This window comes from Leptidea sinapis, chromosome 39, assembly GCF_905404315.1.
Source record: "Leptidea sinapis chromosome 39, ilLepSina1.1, whole genome shotgun sequence".
Classification (NCBI taxonomy): Eukaryota; Metazoa; Arthropoda; class Insecta; order Lepidoptera; family Pieridae; genus Leptidea; species Leptidea sinapis.
The window spans coordinates 3,385,906-3,397,311 of record NC_066303.1 but is presented as its reverse complement, the minus strand read 5'-3'; the positions used below and the strand labels follow the sequence as shown (position 1 = coordinate 3,397,311).

Here is an 11,406-nt window from a genome sequence, read left to right as displayed (position 1 = left end):
GTACTGTTAATTCCAAGTTTAAAACTTTTTCGGCCTAACAAATGATTTTAGCATAAAATTATAGGCAAGAATTAAAAAAAATATGTAAAATGTTGACTATATCTCTGGCAACACTGCCAATACAATGATAATTCTGGCCTATGGACTTGCATCCCGTGCCACTAAATAAATTAAAAAAAAAAAATGATAATTCTGGAGTCTTCCAAATGACAAGCAGCCATGCAAATAAACGCGGGAAACGTTATACGTCCGAATAAAGCAATCATAAGCAAATATATATACTCAGGTTTAACTTTATACCAATTTTATTTGAAATTGGTTGGCCGTTGGTGGTTTCCACATACAAGAACAACTTTTCATTTAATTAACAAACATATCAACTCTTGAATTACAAGCTAGCCACTATGATGTCAAAAGAGCTAATCCCAGGTCCAGTTATATAATATTATCTACTCTCTCTCTTTCATTGTATATACAATAGTAAAACCCTTTAGTTTAAAATTATTTCCAAGCCCTGCTATTCTGATTTTCTCAATGTTTTAGTTAAAATAAAAAAATAATTATTTCAATGTTCACTTCTATGCCTGAGGTTCTTAGTAGTGGGAATTGCTTTCTTAAACTTTAACAGGTTTTTAGGATTATCTTCTTGATTGAACACTATACGGCATAACAGTTGCGCTCATCACTTTGAGACATGAGATGTTAAAGGTCGGACCGCATTAGAACGGCGCTGCGCGGCGCGTCGATTCATGTTCCGCGCGACGACACCTATCACATTAAAACTACAGTAAGCAGCAGCTCGGTTTATTTCTATACCATAATCAGTTCATTCATACGCGTGCGAGCAACGTTACAAGATCAGCGATAGTGAAGGAGGTCATTATTTCTTTGTTGTGTGCAGATGAAATGGATAAGAAGTTTACAACTTTTTGTTTCTTCGCCTTCTAAATGACTCTGCGCAATTTCAGAATGTCGAAGACAAAAATCTAAACATATAACCTAACAATTAATTAACCTAAATAATTAACCGCTTGCTGTGTCGCACTGACGTCGTTGCACTACGTGTCGCGGCGCAGCACGTCCAAATCATTTCTCGGAGGCAACTTTGGCGCGACGCATATCTACCTACAGTGCAGCACTGCTCTAGTGCGACATGCACAATCCGAAATGATTGAAATAATATTTTGACGCTTTACTATATACTTAATATTTGACGTAATGCGGTCCGGCCTTAAGTCTCATTATCCCAGTAATTTCACAGAAAAAGGCGCCGATGTAACTGACATACTCTACTAAGAAGCCTCCCTCTGCTAAAAATTATTTTCTCTATTGACTTGGCTTACATAATATGTGTTGGGCCGCCATTCGTCGTAAGTTAATGGTCACGAGTGATGGTACGGGAGGTGTGCCAGCGGATGTTCGTAGAGCGCGTGCGGGTATATCGCCGGCGCGTGCGCAGCGCTCGGGTGCGGAGCATCACTGTCATCATCCGATGACGAGTCCAGCTGCTTGTCACCGGGGGCGCCACTGGAACGAGACAAAAAAAACATTAAACTCTTACTGTTCTATTGAAATGATAACTTCTTATGGCAGGCTAAACCGCTTCGTAACGTAACGCGTTACGGCGCCAGTCTGTCTGGCTTCCCTTTCTCTCACGCATATGGCAGCTGTAGGCAGGCTCCTCCTCTCTCACTCTAACCAATTGTTACCTTCATATAATTAAATAATGATACTAGTACATACACAAAATTCTAATGTACATATTCAACAATTGTAACTAAGAATAAAATATATTTTATAATCAATAAAATATTTTACTAATAAATAACCTTTTATATATATCATATTAATATAATATCATATTAATATACATAAAATTAAACCTAAGCTTTTCTCAAGTTGCACACGTTTTTTTAAATATCTATTCCTTTACGTTGGCTTTACTATAGTGAACCGGCAGAAAAACGTTACGAAAAAGCGTTATTAAAAAGCCTCGAAACGCCTCTCTAGAGCTGGAGTCTTCGCTTTAGATTATAAAAATCAATAATAATGATTCATAATGGAATGACCTTGGGTTTTGGCACGGGGTAGTGGCTTCTGATCATGTCCAAGCTACTTCAGTTGGTGCTGGGGCTGCTGCTTTGACTGCCGAAGACAGCAAACGTGAGTCTTACATCTTTGTGCCGATCGGTGTGGAGACACTTGGCCCATGGGGCCCAGAGGCGCGGAGAATGTACAAAGTACTACCAATGCGCCTCAATAGGGCAGTTATATCTCATGGTTCATAGGGCGAGCGCAGGTGACCAGGGCACACAAGTAGTATAAAAAAGTTAAAATAATTATTAATTATTAATAATTGATGACTTAAGAAATTAAGGCAACGATAATGTCATATAAATCTCTGCATTTTTGGAAAAAAATATGATATCTGTAGTTATATATATATATACACTAGCTGCCCCGACAGACGTTGTTCTGTGTAGATAATAAAAAAAATGCTATTTTATAGGAATTTGCCAATAATATTTCAAAATATCAAGAATTATTTCGTAAAATATGCTCTCTGTTGTTATAATGAAATTGTCTCACAGCGCAACTGTCAAACCCTGCGTCATTAAATTCTCTCATAGAAAATATATCCATACAAACAAATATTGAAAATAAAAATAATAATGGCTCCCAAATCGAAATAAAAACTATCCTATTTCTCAAGTTGGACCAAATTGCACTCCATGAAGTAATCCCCATTAAAATCCTTTCATTAGTTTAGGAGTCCATCGCGGACAAACAACGTGTCACGTAATTTATATATATTAAGATTAACATTCACTATAATATTATTAATTTTTTGGAACTGCTAGTTATATTAATTAAGAGAAAGACGGTTATAACTAGAGTGAATTTTCGGTATTCAAAGTCAATTCAGGCCTTAAATATTTTCGAAGCAGTGTTGTCAAGTCAAGTCGAATCAAGTCAAGTCAAGTCAAGTCAAATAAACTTAGGGCTATAAAGTAAGCGTTTTTCGACCGTCATTATAAATATATCATTTCGATTACTGAATCTTCCATATGTTTGGGAAAAGTAGAGCTATTGAGAACTTAATACAAGAAACTCAATGGCCACTCATTTAAAAATCAAATAGATTATTTTACATTCATTACAAATTAGTTTGTAAAGTGAATATATTATAAAGCATATAACATGAATCGAATTGACGCATGGATCAGCCATGGAAGCATTTGAGATAAGGAGACGACGCGGTACACAACGCCGCCGCAAGCAATTATGAAGTAAAATAGTTGTGTAGATTTATCGATGTATTTCTTAAACGAAAACAGTGGGCGTCGAATAAATGCACATATAAAAAAACCGAAATCACTTTGACACGTGTCGGGATCAAAGCCGTGGACGCCTCCCAGTTGAAAGCGCTACCGAAGTTTTAAGTAAGGTAACTTATTTTATAAAAAAAACTGAGAACACTTCCCGATTAAAATTTATTTCTAACCGATTGTTGGTGCAAAATACCATCCGGCTTAATCCAGTTTCGACCGGTTTCATCACCCCACTGTAACCCAACACCGGTAGGGTACTGTTGATAGTATTGGAATAAACACATCATGACACACCCTTGAATTGTAACCCGATATCTTGCCAACGGGCTTAGACAATAGATAATATTGAGGAAAGGTTTTAAGGCTTCGTAGGGGATATTTTTAGATCTAACGAGGATTTTTCCTGCCTATTAAGATCATTTTTTTTTTCATGAAAATAAGGGACGAGATGAGCCAGACGTTCTGCTGATTGTACTTGATACGCCCTGCCTATGCAGTGCCGCTCAGGATTCTTGAAAGACCCAAAAATTCTGAGCGGCACAACAACTGCGCTCGTCACCTTGAGACATAAGTTGTTATGTCTCATTTGCCCAGTAATTTCACTAGCTACGGCGCTCTTCAGACCGAAACACAGTAATGCTTACACATTACTGCTTCGCGGCAGAAATGGAGCCTCCCACTGGTGGTAGAGAGTAGTTGGTAGATCTTATATCGGTTGCTAGGTTAATGAATGCAATAACGGCATTGTTATAATCTTATTTGATGAAAGGTAATACTTATTATTAAGTTTACAAATTGACTATAACCAACTGGAATCCCAATCGTCTATTAAAAGTCGTCAAAAAATGTCCGAGCGACGTTTTACATATTACGTACTGATTAGGTAACGTACTTTAGATTTAACTAGTTACGGAATAATCGCCTGCGGGCCTACCATAAACTCTTATTGCGATTCAATTGACGGCCTCAAATGACCTGCATTGCTATTTCATACCACGACGTCATTAGAGATATCCAGTTTAGGTTGACGTCAAATCAAGTCGGAAATTGAATCGCAAACTGTTTTAGTTCGTTCATTTATTCGTACCATGAGGTAATATTTCAACCTTAACTGGATAGCTTATGTGTCAAAGTGAGCGATTCAAAAAAAGTTTCTATTTCCTAGCGGAAAGTGAATCGTTTTGTTAGTAACTTTTGAAAAATAGTACGCATACAGAAAAGGAAAATGGAATTAATGACAGATGATATGAAAATACTTTTTGGTAAAACAAAATACTGAAAAAAAATTTATTGAATTAGGCGTTACTTTGCGGAAATCCATAATCCTGAAATCAAAAAAAAAAAAAAAAATAGTCTCGTGCCAGATTTTGGCGAGACAACACGTCCTGAGGATGCCTCTTGTAGAGGCGAAACACGTGTCGAATTGTTTTAAAAACAAATATTGGCGGAATTAACACTAAAGAAAACTTAAATCATTTGTATAAAAATACTGAAAATAAATACCAAAAATTTAAATACTAAAGACGAGGCTGCAAGGCCGCCTGTTCGCAGGAACGATTTAAAAAAAAATGTACTCTGTGCTCCTGTCAAATCAAACATGAATGGAGGTCCGTTCATAACTCGTTTTTTAAAGAACTAAGTATATATTTATTACTATTATTTATAAGGTAGGAAAATAGCCTTATAACTTGATACTATACAGCGCAATTTTTGTATGTTTGTATGTAATAATGTATTTGTAGTAAACACTATGCAATAAATGATGATGATTTAAGCGGTTTATGCGTTTTGAAACCTATATATATATAGGTTTCGGATATGGATCGAGTAAGAGAGACAGACTTATGCAACGACTGTAGAGCGTCATCTCTTTCTCACACCGCTTCAAACGCCATTCAGTTTAGGTACCTAAACTGAACTGTATTGGAATCGAATCGCTAATTAAAAGTTGATGGTAGGCCTTCTGGTCATACTTAACGATTACACTCTGTTTATATACATTACATTGCTATGTTCGCTTGGGACGTTTCGGATATTGAGGTACTAGTACTGCAATGGTGTGCAAAATTACAGGCAATAAATTTAGTATATCATAGTGGACAATAGTTTCCATATATTTTATTTGAAAGCCTTGAATCAATCAATCACCGGGCACCAGAATATTTATTATTTACAGTACTGGCTCTCCTCGTAACCTTCTCAGGTATATCTGTCTATTGTTTCGCCATAACTAATTTTCATTTAAACCGATTTCAAAAAGGAGGAGGTTATCAATTCGATTCTAATCGATATGGCACTGACTTAAAACATATCCTATATGTAGCACATATAAATAATAGTATTTTATTAATATTAAAGGTAAAGGTTTGCATAAGAGGTGTATCAAATTAAATTTTTAGTTATTTGATACTTTTCAGTTTTTGAACATAGTTTATTTTTTTAATAATATATACAAAAGTATTTAATAAATAAATATGTTACACGAGTCCGACTCACGCTTGACGGGTTCTAAGATAATCTCGTTTCCCATTTAATTACGTACAAAAATAATGCCTGCTAATAGAATCGAATCCCGAGTCCTGCAGCCATTTTTTGTCGATCCTTAATCCTGTTTCCGCTCGGCGATGCAGAAATAAACAGATGACTGGGTCTCTGAACAAAGCCTCAATAATAACTTGACCATCTAAAGGTCTCCTAAAGAAACCGACTATTCTCCAAAATCCGCTTAAAATGTATATTGTTTTTAAATTTTTTGAAGTGAAAATTTCTCTATGCCCGCCGATCACTTTAATTTGTTGGTATTGAATTTTTTTTATGAAATTAAGGGACGAGACGAGCAGGACGTTCAGGTGATGGTATTCGATATTCCCTGCCCATGAAAATGCAGTGCTTTTCAGGATTCTTGAAAAACACAAAAACTCTGAGTGACACTACAATAGCGCTCGTCACCTCGAGACATAAGATGTTACGCCTCATTTTCCAAGTAATTTCACTAGCTAAGGCGCCCTTCAGACCGAAACATAATAATGCTTACAAATTACTGCTTCTCGGCAGAAATAGGAGGTGTTGTGGTACCCATAATCTAGACGGCATCCTGTGCACAGGAGCCTCCCCGCTGGTAAATGAGGATTGTGGATGAGAGTAAGCCATCACGGTGTCTGAGCACTTCCCGTGACATATTTGGAAGAAGATGCACATAGATTTTTAGGCAACGTCAAAGAATCAAGCTGATCAGAGATGACTTGATCGTCGATGATTCGAGCTAATCTTTGTTGCATGCGGTCAAATGGAAGAAGCTGGTACTGCTGGTAAGCTCAATGCATTTAAAAGCTATTTCGTAATAAAAGTCGTTTATTGGAAATGTAGAGGTAATATGTATATATATTATATTATAATAATATTTTTGTAGTCGTTAAGTCCTCTCTAGCAATATAAATGTATGTTGTATGTATGTTTATATATTATAATAATTATATTGACACACTTTTACACAAATTATCTTGCCCCAAACTAGGCTGTACTATAGGTACACAGGGTTTGCCCTGTGCTTCCCCGGGGCGTAAAAAGAATAGGGTGTCGTAAGAGGCGACTACGGGCTTATTGAAAGTGGGAGAGTCACGCTACCGTCTTTTGACGTCAGCACAATCGGGCCAAACTCGTCCGGGTTACTTACCACACTCGCACAGAAAACCGGCGTGAAGTAGCGACCTAGTGCCGCTATGTTTCGCATAGGTATGTGTCGAGGACCGGAGGCCATTCCCCCCCCCCCTTCCTCCCAACAAAATATGAAAGCTGTATCAAAAGAGAAATTACCCCAGGAGGGTACCGGCTCCTGTAGAGCCGGAGAATCCCTCCCCGAGCATTCGCGCTCGGGCTGCCCCTCGTATTCTGGTGAGGGCACAGTACCGCGCATGACCAAGGACAAACGAGGTAGTAACACCACGGCACCCCGCTACACGCTTAATGTGGACTTTTGTAACATCAGGGGAATTAACTCCAACCTAAACACCGTCCACCACCACCTTGAGACGGCGCAGCCAGCCTTGTGTTTCCTTACGGAGATGCAGATATCTCGACCTAGCGATACGTCATATTTATCGTACCCCGGCTACAAAATTGAGCACAATTTTATGCCAAATGCCGGGGTATGTGTGTACGTTAGGGAGGATATCTGCTGTCGCCGTCTCGGCAATTTTGAGGATAGGGACCTGTCTACTCTCTGGCTCCGCGTAGACTTATTGGACCGCGTCCGCATCTATGCGTGCGTCTACAGGTCCCATAGTGGTAACGCAGAAACCGATCACCTCATGGGCTGTGTTCAAACGGCAATTGACGACGTGCTTGCACAGATCCCCTCCGCTGAAATCGTAGTCTTGGGTGATTTCAACGGGCACAATGCCGAATGGCGACTACGCAGGGCGATCTGTGCATGATTTTGCATTGGCGTATGGTCTGTCCCAATTGGTTGGGTCGCCAATATTTTATTATCACTTTAAAAACATAACATATGGTATAGAATTGTGTATTAAAGTGTTAAAATAAATAACACAGTCCGTCCCTGGACGCTTTTAGCCAGATGTGGCGGTGTCGGGTTACATCGCCTTCTCGCTCTCCGATCTCTCGCTCGCGCATTCAGCATCAATTAATTAGTGAAATATTTCATAAAGTTTGTGCAACTTTTATCACAATGTATAACTTATGCTTGGTACTTCCTAATTTACCTAATTCTGTTTAAAATTTAACAATGTATTTTAGTAAATAGATAATATGTAAATCAACTATTATATTTTACAAGTGCCTCGGCAAACGTCGCGTTGTTTATATAAACTACTAGCTGACCCAGCAAACGTTGTATTGCCGATATTAAAATCGCGATACAAAAGTAACTGTTGATCGTAAATGGGTGATAAATTTATATTGTATGTATTTTTTAATGCTGACTCATAATAAAACAAATTTAAAAAAAATTAAAAAAAAAATGGCGTGGACCATCCTTAACATTTAGGGGGATGAAAAATAGATGTTGTCCGATACTCAGACCTACCCAATATGCACTCGGTCAAGCCGTTTCGAAGGAGTTTAACTACAAACACCGCGACATGAGAATTTTATATATTAGAAGACACCCGCGCCCGCTCATTGTATGAATTGTTATATCAACGATCAATTCTGAAAGTCGGACTCTCGGGAAGGGCTCTAACGATTTTAATGAAATTTTGTATACAGACAGAAATCTATTATATAAAAAAAATCAATTTAAAAAAATGTAGTATTATCCGTGTTTTAATGAAAAACTGCTACAATAACATTAGAATACAAAGGTAAGTTTCGTTACTATATACAAATGAAAGGTGATCCGGAAGGCAGAGAACCCCAGTTCGAATCCAGATGGCCTATTAGTTTTTGTTCAAGTTTTGTACCTTCTTAAAAATACTATGTTACTTAAGAAGAGTTATTAGTTTTTGGCCATTCTTTCGATTGGCATCATAACAGTAGGGGTGCTTTTTTTTTACATTTAAGTCGGTTGGATTCCCAGACGAGGCAAGTAATTTTTAGAAAATCTTTGAATGCAGAATTACTTACTTTTAAAAATAACATAATTTCTTCTTTCAGTAAAATAGCCGATCTTCGATATTTAAGGTACTTTCCCTTTATGTCCCATACCTTTGGGACACCCTGTATAGGTATTTGTAAGTCAAAAAAAAATAGGTATCTAATAAGTAATCACCAACATATAGTCACTAGGGTCGCCAATTATATGTTAAACCGAATATAGTATTTTTGGATTCAGTACCCAAGAAAATATACTAGACAGGGAATTGTTAAATAATTTCCTATGATTATTTTTATTGCATTGAGCTTTTATTAAAGTGAAACTTTTATTACATCGTCTCAAACTTTTTCGTCTGTGTGTTGCATGTCGCGTGACGGTCGGGCAGCGCCTATAGTTCGCAGCAGTTGACCGTGTATAGACTATTACTCATTTGTGCTTGTGTTTGTTTTTATAATTTCCCATTATCGTTCCAATATTACAAAGTATAAAATTAAGATTGATAAGATTTTTATACGCTTAATGGAATATTATTCCAAAAATGTTTAGTTAAATGTCTATAATGTGAAAAAAAGTTTCACTTTTACCGTGGTTTCATAAAAACAAACAATCCTTTTTGATAGGTTGTTGTTATTTAGGTTCCATAGAACCCTTTGCTACTATCATAACTTGGAAGGACATAATGTGGGAGGCTCCTTTGCACAGGATGCCGGCTAGATTATGGGTACCACTACGGCGCCTATTTCTGCCGTGAAGCAGTAATGTGTAACATTACTGTGTTCCAGTTTGAAGGGCGCCGTAGCTAGTGAAATTACTGGGCAAATGAGACTTAACATCGTATGTCTCAAGGTGACGAGCGCAATAATTATAGTGCCGCTCAGAATTTTTGGTTTTTTCAAGAATCCTGAGCGGCACTGCATTGTAATGGGTAGGGCGTATCTATTACCATCAGCTGAACGTCCTGCTTGTCTCGTCCCTTATTTTAATAAATGTTATGTTTTGTATGTTCATAAGCACATTGAGTAATTTTCATGAAACTGTGACATTCATAATGTTAACACGAGGAACAAACATAAACTTGTTATGCCTACTACTCGGTTGGGTCGAGTTAGTAAGTCTTTTGTTGGGCGATGTATATGCTTCTACAATATGATCCCAGAAAATGTACAAAACAAATGTGTTATGAAATTTGAAAAAATTGTTAAAAAACGTCAGCTGAACGTCCTGCTCGTCTCCTCCCTTATTTACATAAAAAAAAAACTATGTTATTTTAAAATACAGAACACCATTAACTCTGCTTTTATCAGACCGATACTGGCTCTACTGTTCTCATTTTTCCACTTTGTTCATCACAGATAATATGCGCTCTGTATGCAAATAAAATATAGTCTTTTCGCCTACACCTTAAATAGCAGGATACTATATTATATAGTAGGGTTGGCAAACTTATTGACAGCTGCGTCTTACTCTCGCGATTTCTCAGTCACATTGTTTTAGTGTGCGTACGTTATAGAAAATAGAGGCTAACCGCTCGCCGCAATTTTTTTCGACGTGTTCCCAGGTGTCCCAGTTTATCTAGAGTCTAGACGCATCATAATCTTTGCCCGCATTCTGTGCACCGAAACCTCCCACTATCATACAGGTGGGTCCATGAAAATCGGTCAATATGGGCAAGACTGAAACTATAAGACATCCATCTGTTCTTAGGAGCAATGGCATGGGTTAAATGATAAAAAAACTGCATTCATATATTTAAAAAATCTAGAATCGAGCATACATATACATGGAGCTAGTATCGGTCTGATAAAAGCAGACTTAATGGTGTTCTGAATATTCAAAGGGTTCCATAACTATAAAAACCTATCCATAAAAGCAGTAAAAAAGATTCATAAGAAATTACTTAATAATATTTTTTTTAATTAATTCTTTGTCTACTTTATTTTTTTGGGTACCGAATCCAAAAATATATGTTCGGTTTAACACAAAGTTAGCAGCCCTAGCTGTCACACACACTAAAGTAATAAACCTGGCCTAAAGTAATGCGCTGAGTCACACTAATTATTACGAAAATTCGGTAATCTGTCGCATTCTATGCAGCTATAATAAGCAATTCAACAGTACTGAACTTTTTAATAACAGTAAAGGCTGCTTTAAAAGGAGTGTTAGTAAAAATTTAAAGGAAGGTTAAATATAGAGTAATTCACACACACACTCTCACCAAACCACACACGCACAAATATCATGTCTTATTATAAATATTGTAAATCCGTTATTAGATGTAAGTCCTACAAAATAGTATTATTATATTTAAGTTCTGTGGATTTTGTGATGTTTTAAATAAATAAATAAAGTATTATTGTGTTATTACTGTGCCGTCGGTAGTGAAAGAGAAGAAAGAAGAAAAGAAGTTATGATAAACTATTATCTAACATTGTAAGGATAACATTATAATTCTACCCTACCAAACATAAAAAACCACAGAGTAAATATTAAATTCCCGAGGCGAACCCGCATGCTCTACTA

At 37.0% G+C, this 11,406-nt stretch overlaps 1 protein-coding gene across 1 annotated transcript in view; it reads right to left on the bottom strand.

Moving 5' to 3' along the window:
• Positions 1–315: 315 nt before the first annotated feature.
• LOC126976196 (protein sine oculis-like) overlaps positions 316–11,406 on the bottom strand; it is a 55,085-nt gene continuing 43,994 nt past the window's right edge. Inside the window, exon 7 of the mRNA XM_050824448.1 lies at positions 316–1,527. Within this exon, the coding sequence (XP_050680405.1) occupies positions 1,383–1,527 (145 nt within the window). The 3' untranslated portion in view covers positions 316–1,382. The remainder of the gene's footprint in view (positions 1,528–11,406) is intronic.